The following is a 21,825-nucleotide window of genomic DNA, read 5'->3' as shown; positions in this document are numbered from 1 at the left end:
TCTTAATAGGTCGTATCAAAGCCAGATTCAACATTAGAGTTTAGTTAAAAATGAGTGTTCATCTTGGCGGGTTCAATTCTGGCCGCAGCCTATTTGATAATAATGAAGACTTTTTGTGGAGAAATTTTTATAAAGAGGTTCTCTGAGTCGTGACATAGATCTGATGGAGGAGATGTAACTATTGAAGATTATGTGAAAAAGATGAAGCAAATTTATTTTGTCAGAAATTCAAGTCAAAAGAAAAAATTATTGGGTAGTTGCCTAGTTTCTTACACAAATAGGTTTTCTTTTTCCTAAAAGAAAAACATAATGTTTTTATTTTGTCAAGTTCTTTTCATGCGGGAAAAATTTTCTATAAATAAAGACTCGTTCTTTCTATTTCAGTAACTTTCACAATATATTATTGTGGCTTTAAGAGTTTTGTGTAGGGGAAGAATGTATGAGACACAAGTGTTACGTTAACACTTATGTGAACCTTTTTGTATTCCGTATGAATATTGTGAGGTTATTCCTCTTTATATTTTGTACTCTATTTAATATAGTGAATTGTTTATCTTCTCTTGTGGACGTAAGTTGATTGACCAAACCGCGTTAATGTTTGTACCTCTAGATATATTTCTTGTTTGCATTCTTACTCATGATCTTTTGAGATTATATTTATTTCGTTAACATTTACGTGATACCTAATTATTTCAATCCTAACTATGGCGTGGCGGCCGGGATGATAAATCATTTCTAGTAAATGTTTTCTCCCATACAAAGGTGTGGATACATATCATCTATGAAATGACAAAAATTAAGTCTAGGGGGACCTTTAAATTTCAGTTTCTCAACTTGCTGAATTGAGTATCTTTGGGACATTTTTTCAAAATGTAATGTTTACATCAACTTGTCTATCAAAATTATAAGTTGGTACACTACTATTTTTTCCATTCCACATGGCTTGACTCTTCTAATACTCAAGTCCACAATATTGTCATTTTTTCTTCATATATACGAGTTCGAATGGTGAAAATAATCAATAATCTAAAATAATAGATCGTGTATAAGTGTATATCGCATCCCTGGATGAAACTCTTCCTCAAACCCTGCAAATGTTGAAGTAGGATAAAGAAATAATAATTTTTTTTGGTGATGTAGTTATATCAACAAATACAATCCTTAAAAGTTTTAATTGCAATATACGATTGACACATTAAACAAAAGGGATGAAAAAAAAAAGGAATTTGGTTAAATTGTTTTTTCATTTTAGGTGTTTATTATTTATAATAACACTCATGACATGATAGAAGGCAGACTAATGAGAGTGAAAAATAAAAAAAGAACTATCAAACTTTTAGCTTGATAAGTTTAAAAAAATAAAAAATTCATGTAGTATATTAAATAAATATCATGCACATGAAAATGAGATCAGAAAATGAAAGGCTTTATACGGTAATATTACGGGTTCATGGCATGATAGACATACTTGTGATGAGACAAATTTATCACGTCTATTAGACTAAAACATACAATAGTACTGTCACAAATTTAAATCGCAATAAATGCGATATCTTCAAATATTTTTCAATAAAATTATAAAAAAAAAAAACTTTAAACAAAGTTATCGAATTTTTAAAAAATTTAAAAAAGATAATATTAAATATGATAGAGGACAGATCGATGAGGAAATAATGTTGAAGCTAACATTTGGACTTTGTCGTTTACCGTCGGCTGATACCTCAACGACTTCTCTTTAGGGGATTTAAAGCCATTGAAAAGTATATAATAGTGGATATTCTTTTTTATTTTATTTTTGGGGTCCTAATATGTGGATATTCATTCATTTATAACTTGTTAGATTTTTGTTGGACATTTTCAACCAACTTCATTTAAAACACCACACATTGTGTGAGCAACATTTTCAAATCCACCATTCATAATTGTGAGTATCGGAGTTTAAAAGTTAAAAAATATTAATAAAAATTTTAAAATGGTATATAATTTTTTAAAAAAATTAAAACAGTAAAATTGCTGATAAAATAGTGATATTTAATTATTTTTAACGAATTTTTTTTGAAAAAATAAAAAAATTGATTTAAACCTTTTTTTTTGAAAAAAAGAAGCAAAAAATAATTTTAAAAAAATCACTTTAAGTCGCTGCTGAGACAGCGCATATGAAAAAAATTATTAAAAAATATTTTTATTTTGATAAATCGCAAAGAGCGATTTTGTTTTATTTTTTTTTAAAAAAATTAAATTTAACAAATCGCTGTTATTACAGTGATTTTACTTTTTCTGCAAATAAAATCGCTACTTCGTGAGCGATTTTATTTTTTGGCTAAAAAGAAATTTTATATATCGTTTTAAAATTTTTTGTTAATATTTTTTATTCTTTAGACTCCGAACTCTCGTAATTATAGAGGGATGAATATAGTTTTTTTAATTTTAATATAGAAATTTGAAATTTGGAAATTAAATCTGAAATAAATATGAGAAGGAGCCTTTCTCCTTTTTAAATAGGCGTGACACGTATCCAAATTGATTAGACTTTCAATAGCAAAAAAGTTTTGAAATCATGGAAGAAGAATACAATTTTTTTTATATAATTTGTTTTATTACCAAACAAAACTAACAAGCTTAATTTTCTCTTAATCATGACTATATAACATGTCAAAACCATATGTTTTTTGCTAATTTTTTTTGTGAATCTATATGGGAATACGTTTTAGATTTTAAAAATGACTAACTTCTAGAGGGGCAGAGTTGAACGTATCAAAATTAGTTGAATTAATAAGCAGTCAAATTCATCAACCACAGTTAAATAAATTAATCGAATCATAATATTTATGAACTAATTTTATCAAGAGCATTAGAAGAATTATAAACCCCAACTAGAGGAATAGTATTAGATTTAAAAAGTAGAAGAATTATGCCAAATTTTTTATTTTTTTTGTTTCAATTTTGCCTGCACAAAATTAAAATATTTTTCTTGAATGACGATCCTAAAGATTTTCAGTATATATATTTTCTCTTCAAAGATTATTTTTTATATATAAAAAAAATACTTCAATCATTATGAAAGACCCATTCATTATGTTTTTCAAAAAAGCCTTAGACATACAGGCAGCGTGAACTAGTAGATGATAATTATTAATATTTTTCTTGAAGAAAGATCAATTATATACATATAAAATAAAAATTGGGTATATACTTTTTGGTTAATTTCCTCTTATATCAAATTGGAATATTAATTAATGGTATTAAATTAAGGTCTGATAAGATTATAATTAATAATTCGTACAAGCGTTCCAACGCATGACTCGCGGATCAACCATGGAAATGTCAAAGAAGTACAATGATTTATATTTTAGAAAATGAAGGAACATAAAATAAATAAATAAAATAAAATAAAATAGTACAAATGAATAAATTTATGGCCCTATCACGAGAATGACACAGACGAGTCAAATTATTAAAAAATGTGATGGGATGAATTAAATTAATAATAAGTCTGAAATTCGAATCTTGAGAATTAAGAAATTATTAGCGCGGAATGATGTTGAGGAGTGGACCAGATCAAATGAAAAAAAAAATGATGGTCTCTCGTATGATCATGAACTAATTTTTGGATCAAATATTATTAGTTTACATGATATCAAAGTAACCCCTACCCCATTCTTGTTTATGATATTGAACCTTCACGTTAAACTATTTGCACTTTACATAATCTTGATCACAAGATAGATGGTAGAAGTGTTTCACCTCATATGACAAAAAACAAAAAAGAAAAATCCCTTTTTTTACTAATGATTTTCTTTTTGATGGAATATGAATAATAAAACAATTAATTGAAGCAATTAAGTACAACTAAATATAGTATAAAATTTTTATGACACACAACAACTCCACAACAAAATTACATTTTGTAACTAATATAACCATTGGTATACACTTGTGTATAAATTAAAGCGACTATAATCTATTATAATTAGGATTCGAAATATCTTAAGTTGACTAGCTAAAAATATTTAAAGTAAAGTATTTTATAAGGTACTTAAACAAAATACTAAACTAAACACTAATCAATAATTTAGATAAACATGATAACTATTCCGCTACCACATATGAGATTGTATTGATAGCGTAATTTTTTTTAAATACTATTAGGAGTTATATAGATATTATGAATCATAATATAATATAACTTAATACTCACGGGAACATTAACATAAAAAATAAAAAAAAATTGACACGTCACTGTTTTGCAGCCTGGAAAGGAGGAAACTCGACAAGACCGTAATGTATTGAGTTATTTTGATAGAAAAATAAATATGTCACAAGTGAGAAATAATTCTTGGTAATCTTTTAATTTTATCAAATTTTAAATTATAAATATTTTTAAAAGGTATAATGTGATAACTTAGAAGTTAGAACATTTTAAACGAGAAATATAGTCCTATTTGAATAATAAAATTCGCGAAAAAAATAATGAAAGTGGACATTATATTGAGACAAGATATGATCACGACTTAAAAGAAAAGTATTTTTTAATTATACTTTTCATCTCATAAATGTGATGTGATTTATTCACCTTCAAAAGTCTCGAATTCGTCCCTAGAAATAATATTCATCTGTCTCAATTTATGTGATACTTTTAATTTTTGGTTAGATCAAACAATTAAGTTTGACAGAAAATTTGCACATGAAATCTTCAATCTTTTTGAAATAAAATTTATACATTTACTAACTACGTAAAAAATTATACAAGTCACAATAATTAACAATGCAAAAAAGATACATGAAAAATTTACGATTTAAAATAGACTTATTTAAATTTCAAAAATCCACATAAATTGAGATGAAGGAAATAATATAATTTATTTATTTTTTGATAAAATAACTTTTCTCTTAAAACAATAATATTTCATATTAATCAAGGATATGATAGAAACATTTATGATCGTTCATTCTTAACTAAAGATCTCGATCAGTAAAAATCTCCGATGATAATTTGGCTCATCGAAAGCTTTTCCAGGAGACATTCCATTAAGAATCCCACATTTCCTACATGCATCTTTTGGAGATTCATGTGTTCATAAATCATAGCAATAATATTGAATATGGACACAATTAATTCTCTGATAGAGAGCGCTTTTTTCTTTATTAAGCTTCAGAATAATCGAATCGATGAATTCCGAACACTACATGAACTATACACATGTAGTGAGTGAGTGAGAATGAAAACAAAATAGAAGCAATTTTTATGTACAAACAAGTAGAAGAATATAATTCTAATTAGAGGAAGTACTCGTCAAAAGTTCCTCTAACAATTCAGCACCCAAATCTTCAAAAACCAAAACATTTCTCTTCTTCCTATTTCTCTTATGTTTAACACGTCTCATTTTATTTGTTGCCTTTAAAACAGCAGCTGGTGAAATCCCATCTTCACAAATATACTTAATATTTTCAAGTGATTCTCTTACTTTGTCCATTGGAAAATTTAAAAGTGCCAATGGACCTCTCATTGTAAGTGCAGCTTGATCATACGCTAAAGCAGCTTCTTCACAAGTATTAAATGTTCCTAACCAAACCCTAATCCCATTTCTTGTTGAATCCCTTATTTCCGCTGCATATTTTCCCCATGGTCTCTTTCTAACTCCTATGTAGTGTTTGGTGGAGTTATTCTTATCATGGTGATGAGACGTGACCTCTTCGATTTCATGACGATTATTGCTTTCTTTAGAGGAATTCGTATCGTTTGAGGATGACCAACTTCTTGGTAATTGATGTAGGTTGGAGGAGGAAACTTCCCGTCTATAACTTTCTTTCGAGGTTAAGAATGAACAAGTACTTCCTGGTAGAGAATGATCGTTGTTTTGGTCGATGTTAGTCAAATATTCATCTAAGAAATGTTGATCATTCCATGGTAATGATGATTGATCTTGGAAGAAATTGAAATTTGGATATTGAGTTTTAGGGGATGAAGATTCCATTGTATATTATAAGAAATTGGATATTATTGGTGTTTGGGATGTTAATAAGAGTCTAAAAAAAATAATCTTGGATAACTAAGGTTTATATAGAAGGTACATTGGATGAGGAAGGGGAGATCATAAAAATATGTTAATTGTTGTAACAAGTTATGAAATTTATTTATTGATGATGGACCATTATTATATGTGGACACGACAATTTCAATATTTGTTCAAATACTTTTCCCACTTCCTATCTTGACTTGACTTGATCCAAAACACCTCAAAGTCTTCCTCATAAAGAATCAATAATTATAATAAATTGGATTAGAAAGAAGTGTCATATTCATCCTTTTGCAAAAGCATAAAAAAAATTAAAATTTGAACTTCTACATGTCGATAACGTAAATGTTCTTCTAAAACAAATAATAATAATAATAACTTATGAAGGATTTCGAAAGACCGATGAATATATAACTTTTATTTCTATTTCATAAAAATAGTGAAAAAGATATAACAAATCCTCGACTCAATTATAAGTATTCTTTTAGACTTAATTTTAGTTTTTAACATATAACTTATTTGTGTAAAATCAAGAAATTCACTTATAACTAACTATGAGTAATGCTTAAATATTTTATGATAGTCAATATATATTACTCCATTACATTTTAAATTCTAAAAAAAAGTATAGGGTAGGGGGCAGATGTAAACCCAAAGAGAAGCAATACACCTAATTGTCAAGAATTTAGTGTCATGATTGTACTAAATTGGCATATTGTCCAAGTGGCAACATTTAAATGTTCATATTTTAAGATGAAAAACTCATGAAATATCTAGAATGGAAGCTTTGATTATTCCACTTACCGATATTTATATCGAATCAATTAATATATAATATATATTTTTTATTATATTATTATTTTTATATTATGTGTATATATTTTCAATGTGTTATATTTAATTATCATAAATTAATATATTTTGACAAAAATATTAGGTGTTAATAAGTTTTTACGCTTCATTTATATATGAAATTTGTTCAATTTTTTTTTAAAAAAAAGATATGCCAAAACAAAATGGTCTCTTTCATTCGATTGAAAGATATTTGAAGCAAATCGAGAGTGTTTTCCCATTTATTATTACAAAGAATTAAGCAACTGCCACCTTGCAAAAAAAAAAAAGAAAAAAGAGACTAATATAAATTAAAAGGTTACCGACGAAGTGAATAATATAATTTTAATTTAAGTGATGTATTTATATTAAGAATATTATTATACATATAAAACTTTAACTTCAAATTCAATATATTATTAACATCTTATATTGCTTTATTAAAATTAAATCCTATAAAATTTTAAATTTTGAGTTCGTTTTTTATTTATATATAATATTTCTTTAAGAGTTTTCTTTTATCCTATTGTAATTTGATTACGTGATAATTGAAGCATTTGTAAATTGTAATGACTTTGACATATTAGTTGTTCTCCATCGTTAAATGCTTATATATCATTTTCATATGTCTAGTCGATCAATAATGAATAAATTATTGTCCTTTTCTTTTTCAATTTCAATAAACATACTTGTCATGGCAGGGTTTAGAAAATTACCAATAAGAATTGCAGTAGAATGATATTGAGTGTTAGCGATAAGTATTTTTTATTTTTAATTAAATTTTTTTTAAATTTGAATATTGGTTAAATTTATGTACGTAAATTTAAATTTAATTGAGTTCCAATCAAAATACTTAATATAACCAAGCTAAAAAAAGGTTAAGAAATTTATCATTGAAAGAACATCATTAACTTTTAATTTTTCTTCTACTTTTGTGCTTGAATTATCATATCTTAACTTCTCATCATTTTTTTAAAAAATATTTTTTATGAACCGAATAATTTCTTAAAGATAAATGACACACGATTTAAAATACGATGATTAATTAATAGGTCTACCTTTATCTTTACTTATCGATCCAAATAACCACTAATTACAGTTGATGAAATTTTAATTGAAACTATTCATAAAGAAAGCGGTTTGAAGCCACACACACCTTTTCTATATAATTGAATAATCATAACAAACTTTCTCTAGTGCCATATAAAATCAAGACTTTTTCTACGAGGAAAGAAAGTGGATCCTCTTTTTGAATACTGTTAAAGAATAACAAAAGTTCCACATCAATGATTAATGAGATATGTGGACTCCTTAATAAGTCTTAGGCAATCCACCTCCTTTTGAGCTAGCTTTTGGGGTGTGAGTTAAGCTTAAGACCTAATTTTACATGTTATTAGAGCAGGACCCGTATCACCCGATGTTGGGACCCCCAGAATCAAAATTGTCCACGCACCAGATGTTAGCACTGAGCGTGAGGAGGGGTGTTAAAGAATGACAAAAGTCCAACATCGGTGGTTAATGAGGTGGGTGGACTCCTTAATAAGTCTTAGACAATCCTCCTCCCTTTGAGCTAGCTTTTGGGGTGTGAGTTACGCCTAAGACCTAATTTCACAAATGCCCCCCAACTTCCCCGGAGTGAGTTTTTTTTGTAGAATTTAGGATTTATATTATAGTTGATTGATGCAAATTCAAATCCCATTATTTGACAATTTTGAGTGCGATAAAAAAGAAATAAGACCTGGAATGCGTAAGTCGAAAGAATATGTTAGTGTTTACGTAAATGCACTCTGTTCTTTCTTAAATTGCTAAAAAAAGTGAATCGACAATAATAATATAAAAATAAAAAAGGTTCTTTATATTGGAGGACAAATTTCAAATTATTTCTTAAATTTATCTTTGAGCAATTTTGATCTTTTAAATTTGTCAAAACTATATATTTTTAGTTTTCGCTAAATATCTAACTGGCCATTGCCAGTTGAATTTAATTATTTAGCGTGAATCTAAAAAGAAAAAAAATGACAAAAAAACTCAATAAGTACATATAAGTTTTTGTTAAATCTAACAGGCAAACAGGCAAAATTTGATAAATATTAAAGGAGACAAAAAAAAAAAAACACTCAATTTTAATTAACTTTAAGGACCCAAACTATTTCTATATTTAAGGGACTTTTTAAATTTACCACCTATCATAAGAAATTATTTCTTACATATATATACTTTCTTTTTCATTTAACTATGATTACTTATTTTATATGTTCTCACATCATTAAATCGCTTCACCATAATCAGTTTATATTTTGTTACTTTTAACACCTCTATAATTCAAAATTAGAGGAAATAGAGCAACATCATTAGGTGAGCTGAGGTGGAGCACGTGCAAGAATAACTTTGTAATTCTATAGAAGGCACTAATTTGTTGACTTTAAAATGAACTTAATTACTAATTAAATTGAATTAAATAGTGATTAGTCTGGTAAAGTTATAGACATCATAATCATTCAGATACGAATGATTTTTTCTGGTCTAAATTAGATACGCAAACACTTTAGCTCAAGAAAAAAGGGTAGGTAAAATTCTTTCTATTTAGTTCTCTTTTATTTAGTCTAAAAAAATTAGATATGCAAATAAATTTGAATATTAATATGTGTGATTTTACTATTTTTAGAAAAATTATTTTCAAAAAGTTAAGCATATATATATATTTTTAAAAATACTTAATAAAAGAATACTCAGTTAATTTTTAATTATTATAAACTTAATTTACGAAGGTCTAAATAAATAAATCTTTAAAAATCTAGAGAAAATGGATAAGAGGTTTTTAGTTCTACTTTAAAAAGGTAGCACTTAAAGAGTTAGATATGCTGCTATCATACGATTATCTGATGATTTCACTAAATATTTGATTAACATTTGCGAAAAAATAATTAAGTAAAAAAAGCATTTTTAAAGGTCATTTGAGGAAAAAGTTAACATGAAACAATTGTAGTATTTATAAAAGAGAGTAGAATATGGTTGAGTAAAAGAAAAATTGAGATTATTCATTTTTTAAGAGGAGTTCTAACTAGAACAAAATTAAACAATTAAAGATAAGTAATTCGGTCAACATATTTTGTTAGATAAATAAAAAAAACAAATGACTTGATGAAAATGATTTTTTAAAAAATTAAGCCAGTTAAAACATAGCTCATCTTTTGGAAAGTTTAATTAAACTAATTAAATAAGTTAAAGAGTTAACTAATATTATTCAGAATAACTTTCACTTATAGCAAACACAAAATTTATATTTGTATGTTATAGTAAAGTTTGCATAATTGTGCTCCATAGCAAACATAAAGATGTATATTTCGCTACACATATACAAAAGAAAACACAATTGTATAATTCGATATACATATACAAAGAAATCAATTGTATAATTCATTATACATATACAAAAGAAAATAGTTGTACACAAAGCAATTGTATAATTTGTGTATGTATAAAACGAGAAATAGAGCAAGATAAAAGAAAATTGGGCAAGAGAATATTTGTATTGTATAATTATAAGTGTATAGGACGAAGATATATGTATTTGCAACTAATAAACAGTTTGTTACATTGCACAATTATATCAAAGTGTAGTTATAACATTTAATTTGATTTATTAGTTTGCCGTTGTATACAATTTTTCCTATTAATGAAACATTTACAATCAAAATAATTAAAAAAGCAAAGAGATGATGAATTTGGGCACTTTTCACTAGTGTGGGCTCTTGTTACCAATCCCTTTTACACATGTATATCAGTTGTGTATCAGCATGTATCAACACCTCCTCAAAACCTGTATTTTAGCGTTCCTTTCAACTTTACTCGAGGTAAAATTAGGTTTGGGCCTCCATGACCCATCTCAAAATACAAGAGAGAGAAGTAGAATCCAACACAAATATTAAAAAAATGGGAAATATTATTTTACATTCATGATTTTCTATAGTAATTATACTGAAAGAAAAAATAACCATCACCGCTGCCAAGCAGGTTTTAATGCTTGGCCAAAAAGATGCACAAGATAAACAAATGCTTATGTTACATGCGAAATTACCATAATGCCCCTAGTTTTTAACAATACACTTTTTAGTTCACTACAATTTTTTCCATTGAATTTTTCAGGTAAGTTTTTAACTAGACACATAAGGTATATATCAAAGAAAGTGTTATAAACATATGTATATCACAGTGAATGTATATCATGTAGGTTTGTTGGGTGAAAAGTTAGGAAGCCCTAACTTTGGGGTCAATTTAGTTTTTCCCTATAATTTAAGGGCTTTCCTCATGGTAGAGAATCACTCAATCTCTAATCCATTAAGAGAACTCTACTATCTTCTTTGTACTTTATGTTACTTTTACAAAAAAAAAAAACAGTTTTTGAGAAAAAAGTGCAATACAACAGTACAAGTGAATTGTATTATATTCATATTTTTTAAAAAGTATATCATATTATATTATTTTATAGAGTGGTGGTTAGAACCATTCTTATTGTATATGGGTTAGAGTGTTGGACAGTCAAGAAATCACATGTTCAAAAAATGTATATTGCGGAGGTACAAATGTTGAGATGAATGTGTAGGGGATACCATGAGCGATCTTATAAGATTAGGAATGAGGTTATTCAAGAGAAGTTGAGAGTAGCCTCTGTGGCGGACAAGACAGGGAAGTGAGATTGAGATGATTTAGGCATGTGTAGAAGAGGTATGCTGACACCCAATGAGGAGGTGCAGGAGGCTTGTTGTAGGGGATACATGAAAGGGTCGAGGCCGATGAAGTATTAAGGAGAGGTGATTAGACATCATATATCACATGTTCATGTTATCGAAAACATGACTCCAGATAGAAAGTAGTGGAGGTCGAGTATTACGATAGTGGAATAACAAGGGTGGAGCGTTGTCTTGCATTGCGAAGGTTTAGAATTGTTTGTGGTAGTAGTTCTATGCGTACCCTTGTAGTTCTTGACATATGTTGTTTATTATTTTCGAGTATCATTCGATTTTACTGTTGTTAGTTTTTTTTCTTGTAGACTTTGCACTACTTTCCTTATTGATGACTATGCTTTCTTCTGATTTTACTTGATTTTGATACACAACCTTTTTATCTTAACGAGACAGTGATAAGATCTGCATATACTATACCCTACACCATAAAAACAAACCACATAAAATATTGAAGTGATTAATCCCATCTAATTACATGAGCGAATACAACACACCAAACGAGAATATACATAGCTTTATTTTTCAACCCCCCCTACCCCCCCACCCCCCACACACAACAAACAAGAGTACCTTCCAATATTTCTAAATATTCACCATTTTTTTCCATTTCAAGAACCACTTTAGCTAACCATGGGTGACAAGTCTTTTCTTCTGAACTTCAACATCCTCCAAATCCTTGTCCTCAAATTCAGTTATTAAAGAGAAGTAGTCAACATTTTCTTTAAAAAACTTGACAAGAAGCAAGTAAAGAGAGAGAGTGAAAATAGTAGTCCCAACCAAATACCAACTAAATTGAATATTTGCTAACGATTTTGCTCTTTCAAGTGCTTCCTTATTATGACATCTAACCACTTGACGCCCTTCTTCCCATGTCAAAAAACAATCTTTTGGAACAAAATTTGGAGTCCAAAGCATGATACCCATGACCATAAACCAAATTCCTTGAAACATAATGGTATAAGATCTCACAAAACTATTCAAGAAACTTTTAGGGAAAGGAATACCTAAAAGAGTCGTGGCGAAAGACGAAAAAATAACAATTTGGAGGAGCCAATGGTATTGTCCTTCAACACCCTTATGATCAGTAGAATGAAGATGGAATAGGAGGAGTTCTTGACCAAAAGCAAGAGTTGCAAGTAATAATGTAAGTCCATTTTGAACTAGGGTTGAAGGGACCGTGATTTTATCGAATATAATCGAAAAAATTGCATAGACAAAGAAATTAAGGGAAATAGTAGCATGTTCAAAGTTATGGAGATGATATGAAGGTATAGTTCCATCTATGTCAAGAGGTTGATGTTTTGATGGACCAATAAAGAGTTCCATTAATATAGAGACTATGGTGCCAAACATAATCACAAAAAGCTCTAAATATCTTATTCTTGGAGATGGGAACCATAACAAAGAAGTGTAGGATTTTGGGTGGAGACAATGTAATTTTATGTGGTTAAGCAAATGCCATATACCAATAGCAAAGAAAGCAAATCCTGGTGCTACATGACCTGCTAATGTGCCCATTGTTTGTTTGTTTCTTTTAGTTTAATTAATGAGAATATCAAAATGATGGAAAATCAAGAGGGTTATATATAGGGAGATACCTAAGGCAGAAAGGATGTTTATATCAACTCAATACAAAATGTATTATTACGTGATAATGAACTATCAATTTAAACACATGACATGCATATATTGACTTGGTGTAAACACCCGATGCAGATAAATTTTACCCAATTATGTATTTATATTTTTACCATCATAATGTATTAGGATTTGTATAAGTATTTGTAAGTTGTAACTTCCTAAGTTAGCATTGTATATATTCTATTTATGTTACTCCCTCTCAATTTATGTGGCACTTTTCAAATTTTGAATTTCAAAGAAGTCTATCTTTGACACCTAAAATTTTCCTATATTTTTAAATATTTTGAATTGTGAATTATTGTGATTTATAGTACTTTTTACATAGTTTATAAATATAAAAATTTCATTTCAAAAAAAATGAAGATCTCATACGCAATTTTTTAAACAAACTTAAATTATTTCACTCTTAAAAAATAAAAAGTGTCACGTTAATTAGAACAAAAGAGAAAAAATTCTTTGGAGTAATTTGGTTTGCACGGAATTTAAGAATTTTTTTTCTGTAAAATTTCGATTCATATTGAATTCTTATTTTGGTACCTTTACATTAAATTAAAATATTATAAAATATTTAGTTAATTAAATGTTATCCAATTTTATTAACCAAAAATTTGATTGCAAAAAGAAATACATTCTAAATAAAATCATATCATATTACTTATATCATCATTCATCAGCAATTACATCACATATCATCCTATAATATTTTAAATATTGATGATATTTTTTCCAACAAATAAATAATACCATAATTTACACATTCTAATATAAAAAAACAAAAGTGAATGGAAGAAAAAATCATTGACATGTCTTTAATGTTGTGGTGGGTGGTACTTTAATGAATAGTTATAGCTTCTACAATAATGAATAATAATGATGTAAGTTCTGGGTCGTGGATCGTTATGTTTATTTGGATAGATTTGATTTGATCTGTTTTATATTCTATGCAATTTCTTAATTTAGATAATTTTTTTATTAAAAAGATAAGGTGAACTATGTAATCGATCAACCTCTCCTCCGAAATGGAATTAATTTTAAAAAAACATGCAACGTGAAAAAGGTGAAGAAGAAACATGAGAAACAGAGAAAAAGAAAAATTAACAATCCTAGATAAATTAATCAACAAACAAAAGAAGACTTCTAAATTGTAAACAAAGATCTTTGTTTTCTAGCAATTCAAAAGAGGGACTTGAGTGCAATTCTGTCAAAGTAGCAAAATCAACAATTGCCCCTATAAATTATAAAGTACACATTTTGTCATTGATTTGCCTTAAAATTCTTTCGGATGAAATATTTAAATCTCAGTCTTTGTAGATCAAAATTAAGCAGTAGGGGAAAAATTTTAGTTACATAATTTAATTGTTAATGAAATTATTTCAATATATAATTAAATTTTGATAAAAGCTTCACTTGTATGAGTAGAATCTGAAATTTGGAGATTTTTTAAAAATGAAAAATTCACACCTGACCTTCCAAAAGACTCTCTCGACCGAAGAAAAATCATCTTTTAACATTTATATGAACATAAAAAAAATTCATTAATTAAACAAAATTCTTATTTTGACAATTTTTTAAAATATAGTATAAAATAAATTGAGACAAAAATAACCAATTTAAAAAAATATATTCATAAATATTACAAATTCATTTAATTGAAGGTATTTTTTTCATCAACAACTTATATATCTATTTAATATAAGTCTTAAGTCTTAAAGATGTACTAATGAATTTGGCTTAAGGTTGTGATCGGATGATCTCTACATCCTATAAAGAGTATTATTCACCCTTGTGAAAGCTCTCTACTTTATATTTTTCATTACTACTCGTCTTCCTTTCTTATTTATTATTTTTGTATTTTCTTCTAATTAAAAATAATGATTTTATAATTAATTTAGAACACTGCAACTTCCTTTTCAACTACTCTTTCAAAAATTATACTTTTGAATAATTAACAAATACCAGTTTCTCTTGCTATTACTACGTCAAAAATTATCATTAGCGATAATTAGTTCATAATTGCTGCTAAATATGTTTTTAAACGACAATTAACACTTTTTGTATATATCCATAAAGCTTTTAGCAATATTGGTTATAATGACACTTAGCTAATATGGTAAAGACTTTATCACTATTTATTAATGTCAATATTTAATGCAATTAAAAGTTTTTTTTATAATGTACACCACCTACCAATAAGACCATTTTTTAAGATTTATTTGGCATAATATGATTTAAAATTTAAGAAAGTTGCCTTTTAAAATTCTAATTTTACATTGTCACTAGTGAAATTATTTGCATTTCATACGTTTAAAAGTCCATCATTAACAATTTTATACAATAATATTCAGAAAAGAAAAAAATAGATATAAGACAAAACAATTACATAGCAATTGTTTAACCTCTCCTACAAGTGCGATTAACTTTGAATAAAATGTGCAACGTGAAAAAGGTAGAGAGGAAACGTGAGAAAAAACTAGCGATTCTAGAAAAATTAATCAACAAATAAAAGAAGACCTCTAGATTGTGAACAAAGATCTCTGTTTTCTAGTAATTCAAAAAGGTTTTTGAGTGCAATTCTGTCAAAATAGCAAAATCAACGACTTTCACTGCAAATTATAAGGTACACATCTCGTTATTAATTTGCCTTGAATTCCTTCATATTGGATATTTAAATTCTAATTTTATATTGTCATTAGTGAAATTATTCCCATTTCATAGGTTAAAAAAATCCTTCGTTAATAATTTTATACAATAATATTTATAAAAGAAAAGATAGATATAAAACAAGAAAAAAATAATTGTAATCATAAAAATGATGATACATTTCTTTTTGGAAAAGAGCCTAAAGTACCCTTAAAGTATTGAAAATGATACCAAATTACCCTTCATTGATCTATTGGCTCAAAAATATCCTTTTCACCCATCTATTGGCTCCAAAATACCCTTTGTCGTCCACATTTGAGTTCAAAACTGACCACTTATTTAACGGTTTTAAATCTAAACTATTTATATATTTTTTAAATATGTGCATTTGATATAATTTAACTTATTAGTATAATTTATAAATCAATTCACTACCCACTTATTACTAATTAAACTCGTCGCATTACTAATGCAACAACAGGAAAACTACTGTCAATGAGTGTTTTTAAAAATTTGAGGCGAAAATATCTATAGAAGTAGATTATCTTACATTCAAGTGTCTAAATAAATATTACCGATAAACTTAAAAGTCTGACTATGTTCATCTTAATTATTCTTTCATCTCAACTATGTGATGTTACTTCATAGATAATTTTTTTTTAAAAATAATATATTAAAGATTTTAAAACAAATCATAAATATTTATAAAATTATATTTTAAAAAAGTGCATGAATCAATTCGCCACGTACTACTTCTTTTTTTTAATCATAAATTTCGAATACAAAGTTGAAAGAGAATCCTATTGAAAGTGTCATCCTAAATAAGCGGTTCAACTTAAATTTAATTGGGGCTTCGATTCAAACTCGAATAATTTTGGATGTCATTTCAAGTATCTATAGTTTCGTTGTGTTTTAGTAGTGTTTATGACGATTTTGATATTATAATTGGTTTAATAATTGGGTGGGGTTTGGTTAGTAATGAGTGGGTAGTGGGTCGGTTTAATAATTATATTAATAAATTAAATTATAATCAATAGTTGAGCGCCAAGTATATTAAAAATATTTAAATAATTTAATTTTAAAACCGTTAAATAAGTGGTTAATTTTTAACTCAAAGGTAGATGACAAGGGTATTTTGGAGCCAATAGGTGGATGAGAAGAACATTTTGGAACCAATAGATGAATGAAAAGTAATTTTATACTATTTCTAATACTTCAAGAATATTTTAGGCCCTTTTCTGATTTCTTTTTTATCTTGATTATGTTTGATTACTATAACAGAAGAAAAAATTCTGAAAAATATATCTATAATCTTCATTAAAGTGATTGACATAAATACAATATCAATTTTTCTTTGTCGTCTCTTTGATTTTTGACAACACATGATGGATGGTGAAAGAAAAACTAAAAGGGAGAACATATATATTGATTAAAAATATAAACTTCCCAAGTAGTATTTTTTTTTAATGTCTATAGATAAATGGTTGAAAAAAAATTTTAATTAGACCTGAAAATCGAATAATGCATGTAGATTTGTCAATTTGGTAAGACTTGTAAACATTTGAACAACGTACAATTGATAAAGTAATTCTTACCAATCTAGCAAGAGTTGAAACTCCTTCCGAGTATTGCAAAATTGATGAAAAGTAATAGTCGAGTCAGAATTTTTATTAAGTTTAAAATATAAAGAAATAAATACATGAAAAAACTAAAGGACCTTCAATATCTATTAGATACACGTAAAAATATTTTATAACAATATAATTTTATATCAAAAATAATTTGAATAAACCTCTTAACGCTTCCTGATTCTCTCTTACATGAACCAACTCAATTCACATATCCTTTCATATTTATTATTCCATTTCAAAAAAAAAAGTAGTATTACTTTTAAATAATTTGGACCTTTTCATTTTAATCTTAGTGACAAGTTTCTATTGTCACAAAAATAATTATAAGTCTATAACATATTTGAAAGCACAAATTTCACAAGTCTTTTTTATTTTTCTTAAATTTTGTATATAGTCATATACCAACAACAACAATTTTTTTTTTTATTACATATACATTTTTTTCTACTTTACACATAATCCAAACTACAAGCATTATTGACTGGCTAATTGACATGAAATAGTTTTGGGTCTAACTTAACGATAAAATCTATATGTGTCATGACTTTAATCAACGTATTAAAAGCGATTGTCACCGCCATTGCCCATCGGGGAATGTTTCTCCGGCAACGGTGGATTTCCGGAATGTTGATACCCAATTTTTGACCCACGTTGGTATAAATTAATTATCGAGCTTCGTGAGTTTTTCAAATTATTTTAGTTAATTAGTTTGGTAAATCTTGCGAAAACGAAAATATATATATAATGTATATGTATATATGTATATCTTTAGTTTAGAAAGTATTCCATTAAACTAGTTTGCTTTAAATCACAACTATATTTTGAATCATTATTTTATAATTCAAATAGTTATGTTACTAAATAAATAGGCTCGTTAATGAATTTATACCAAATTCGTTTTAAATCAATTGACCATTATTTAAATTTAACTCTTTCCTTTAATCCTTTTGAAGAACTGAATTCAGGCCCAACCTCCTCCAATTTCAATCCAACCCAATTCAAACCCAGCGGCCCATTTCTTAATTCGTAGGCCCATCCCGAATTGCCCCTCAACCCAACCCATTTCCCTTTTGATGTGCAAGACCACATGTGGGCCTCCTCTCCAAAATCCGGCGGCCCAAGTTTCCAACCCCTTTGTGATTCCTCACCCAGGCCCAAATCCCTAAATCTTTACCCGGCCCAATCCGACTTTATCAATTAAATCCAGCCCACCTCTGACCCGACCCATTCCCTCCTCTTTCCCCCTCCTTCGTCCCCAAATTCCCAGAAAAGAAAAAGAAACAGACCCAAAAATGGAAACGCGTCCCCCTCACTCTCATCCTCTCTCCCACGCTGCTGCGCAACGGCTCTTTGGAGTCGTCCTCGCCTGCAGATCGTACGCAGCCTCCCAGTGAGCACAAGGCGACAAGCGTTTCGTCCTTGTTAGCTGAGATCGAGCCACGTAGCTCGCAAGGACAACGATTTCATCTCAGCCCTCCACCTCGCCTCAAACTCCCTTCCCGCTCGAAATTTCGGATAAGATTTTGAGATTTTGAATTGGAATGGGCCGGAAACTCTTGCAACCCATCCCAATTTCGAAACCCAATATTGAGTGTTAGAAGTTATTTTTTAGAGCAAGAAAGATTAATTTCGGTTTTCAAGTTTTCTCTTCTCAATCGACTTTAGACTGGTCTGATATCGAGTTTTTTTCTTAGACTTCTCATTCGGGGTTTGAAACTTGGATTGGAAATTTTCGGTTTGAAAGTCTTGGTTTGTTCTGTTTGTTTATAAGAAAATACTCCACTCCTCCTTCTGGTTTGCTTCAAACGACGAAAAGGAAAGAGAAATCAGGTCTGTCACGAAGAGTCATAAGAAGAGCTCATTCGTTCCGTCATCTCCGGCAGTCGCGTGTTCGATTGGTGGGAGTCGTCGCTGTTTACTGCTCGTTGCCCGGCGTCGCTGCTCCTCAATAGGTGAACACTTCTTTTATATAAATTCCCTTTTGTCAAGCAAGACAACATTAAGAGAGGCGTACAAGTCATGAAGTTGGAAGAAGAATCCAAAGTGGATTAGAAGACGCTTCCTTATTTTATTTATTTATCTATTTATTTTGTGTTTTATTTGTAATGGGCTTAAGCCCTTGTTGTTGTTTTTTTACTTTCTCGTATCATTTTTGTATGTTTAGATTAGGACAGGTACAAAAATGGATCAAATACCCAAAACAGGTGGATCCGAGTTTCGGCCAAGGCGAACAGCATCCGAAACTTGGACCCGAATCTCTCCTCTCTCTTTCTCTCTCTCTTTATTATTTGCTTATGTGTTTTTTTTGTTTTGAATGTCGTTAATCTAGGATTAGAAAACTCCAAATCCCCTTTCAAAACGCCTTTCTATTTTATCAAGTTAAAACTAAGTCTTAAAACAATAAATATTCAAAACTTGAAAATTTGCCTAAGGAAATATTTTGAAAGTTAAACTAAAAGTATTTGTAAAAATTTTAAAGCAAAATAGTCAAATAAGTTAATCGCCGGAAAACCGTAAATTAACGGAGTGTCTTAGGTGCCTTAAACACATTCTTAAGACACTAATATGAATTCCGAACCCCTTAAAAGTTTTCAAAACGATTTTTTCTGTTTAAGTTGTTTTGAAAATAAGTTTTCTTGATTTTTTTTAAAAATTAAGTGGCGACTCCTAAAAGTCAAAAATAACTTTAAAAATAAGCAAATTCTTTTTGAAATTAATTTTTTCGATAAAACACGGAAAATCTATTACTCACCACTAAAATATCATGCCTTGATCTACACATCATCATGCCATATTTAAACCATAGCCACCCTTTTGATTTCTTGTTCCTTATAATTTGCACATCATGACCAATTTTTTGACTTGCTTTACTAGTTTCTACGTAGTGATTTAACTCCTTTAAGATTCTTTCAATCTCATACTTATCAAAAAGGGAAATATTATTATTATTATTATGATCATGAATTGGAAAAACAATATTTGGTGATGGTTTTCTTATGTGGGAAGATGAAGATTGCATTTCTTGATACAAAAAACAATGGATTTTAGAATTGGAATATGTGGGACTTAAAAGCTTGTCCTACTCTTTATTATATATATATGAAGAACTATGGTTGCTTTTGGCATAGTGGGGTTAGTAAACAAAACAATTAGGGAGTTTTCAGTAACTTAACCAATTGGTTAACCATCTATTTTATTTTATTGGTCAGAATTTAATTTTCCTATGAAATATATTTTAAAATAAAAATAGGGGAATGATACAAGAACAAGTTGTATATATAGACATAGCTCATATAGTGTAGAGAATTTTCAAATTACTAATTTTGTATACTTGCTTTATATATATATATATATATATATATATGTATGTATGTATGTATGTATGTATGAAGTTATTTTTAAAAAATGTGAACCTTTTTGTTAAAAAAAAATTATAAACTTGTTTCGGTAATCACAAAATATCTCTAGAAAAAAAAATGCATTTCAGCTATTAGATATTGAATCATAAGATTATGGGTTATATGCCAAATTTTAGGTCAAGTTATGATGGCAAAATTCCTAATTTCTCCGTATGTAGTTTTACGTTGCTTTCAATCTTTCATAATGTATCTTATAAAAAAAATATTTTATTTTTTCTATATATTTTAGAATTTTTAAAATATTAATACTTCTTATATCTTATTATATATTTTACGACTCCTTAAATTTAAAATATATTTATCTTCCCATATATTTGAGGATGTAAGTGAAGTTTAACTTCATAGCGTAATAGATTTGGTCAATGTATACAACTTAATTAAATTCAAGATTTAAGAAGCTTTGTTCCCTCTAATTCACTTGGCACAATTAGATTACTCTATCTTATTTTACCAACTTTTCATACATAATTTTTTTCCTTTTCTTTTTAAAAAAAATTAGTAACTAATGAGACAACTCTACCTACTTTATGCTATCTATATATATCGTTTCAAATAATTTAAATATTATTTTTGAATTGATATTCAGATTTAATTAATTTAACTCTCGAATATATCACTTGAAGATTGAAACATAGGAATTCGTATAGTTGCTATTGCTATTTGCATCGATTAGTTAAATTCAGTTTTATGCCTTATCTATTTGATTTATCGATTTTTATTTTTAAATACATTAGAATCAATAAAATATTTATTTTTACCGTAAGTTTTTAAGTTTTTTTCTTTAAACTATGCACCTAATCAAACACTGTGACATAAATTAAAAAGAAAAGATTAACAAAAAATTTGTTGTGGCGGTCGGCTGGTTGTTTAGTCTAATTTGTGTGTGGTGAAAACACCTAGT

The 21,825-nt window shown here is 28.0% G+C and overlaps 2 protein-coding genes and 1 long non-coding RNA gene across 3 annotated transcripts; all 3 read right to left on the bottom strand.

The window, feature by feature from the left end:
• Positions 1 to 5,116: 5,116 nt before the first annotated feature.
• On the bottom strand, positions 5,117 to 7,139 carry LOC101267105 (ethylene-response factor C3-like). The gene has a single exon (XM_004236637.5). The coding sequence runs from the start codon at positions 5,973 to 5,975 to the stop codon at positions 5,274 to 5,276; it is 702 nt and encodes a 233-aa protein (XP_004236685.1). The 5' UTR covers positions 5,976 to 7,139; the 3' UTR covers positions 5,117 to 5,273.
• A 4,827-nt stretch (positions 7,140 to 11,966) lies between these two features.
• Positions 11,967 to 13,333, bottom strand: LOC101260335 (uncharacterized). Its single transcript, XM_004237086.5, has one exon. It carries the CDS (start codon positions 13,109 to 13,111, stop codon positions 12,218 to 12,220), a length of 894 nt encoding a protein of 297 aa, XP_004237134.1. The 5' UTR covers positions 13,112 to 13,333; the 3' UTR covers positions 11,967 to 12,217.
• Positions 13,334 to 17,574: 4,241 nt separating this feature from the next.
• On the bottom strand, positions 17,575 to 20,804 carry LOC138348251 (uncharacterized). The gene is made up of 2 exons (XR_011220544.1): positions 20,258 to 20,804; positions 17,575 to 19,483 (listed from the first exon to the last, which is right to left on the bottom strand). It is a non-coding gene; the product is annotated as an uncharacterized lncRNA (long non-coding RNA).
• Between the last annotated feature and the right edge of the window lie 1,021 nt (positions 20,805 to 21,825).

This window comes from Solanum lycopersicum, chromosome 4 (assembly GCF_036512215.1).
Source record: "Solanum lycopersicum chromosome 4, SLM_r2.1".
Classification (NCBI taxonomy): Eukaryota; Viridiplantae; Streptophyta; class Magnoliopsida; order Solanales; family Solanaceae; genus Solanum; species Solanum lycopersicum.
The sequence above is the reverse complement of the archived record's forward strand: the minus strand, read 5'-3'. Positions and strand labels throughout refer to the sequence as shown.

Excerpts from the sequence above, each read along its gene's own strand:
- LOC101267105 (XM_004236637.5), bottom strand. The coding sequence starts at position 5,975 with ATGGAATCTTCATCCCCTAAAACTCAATATCCAAATTTCAATTTCTTC.
- LOC101260335 (XM_004237086.5), bottom strand. The coding sequence starts at position 13,111 with ATGGGCACATTAGCAGGTCATGTAGCACCAGGATTTGCTTTCTTTGCT.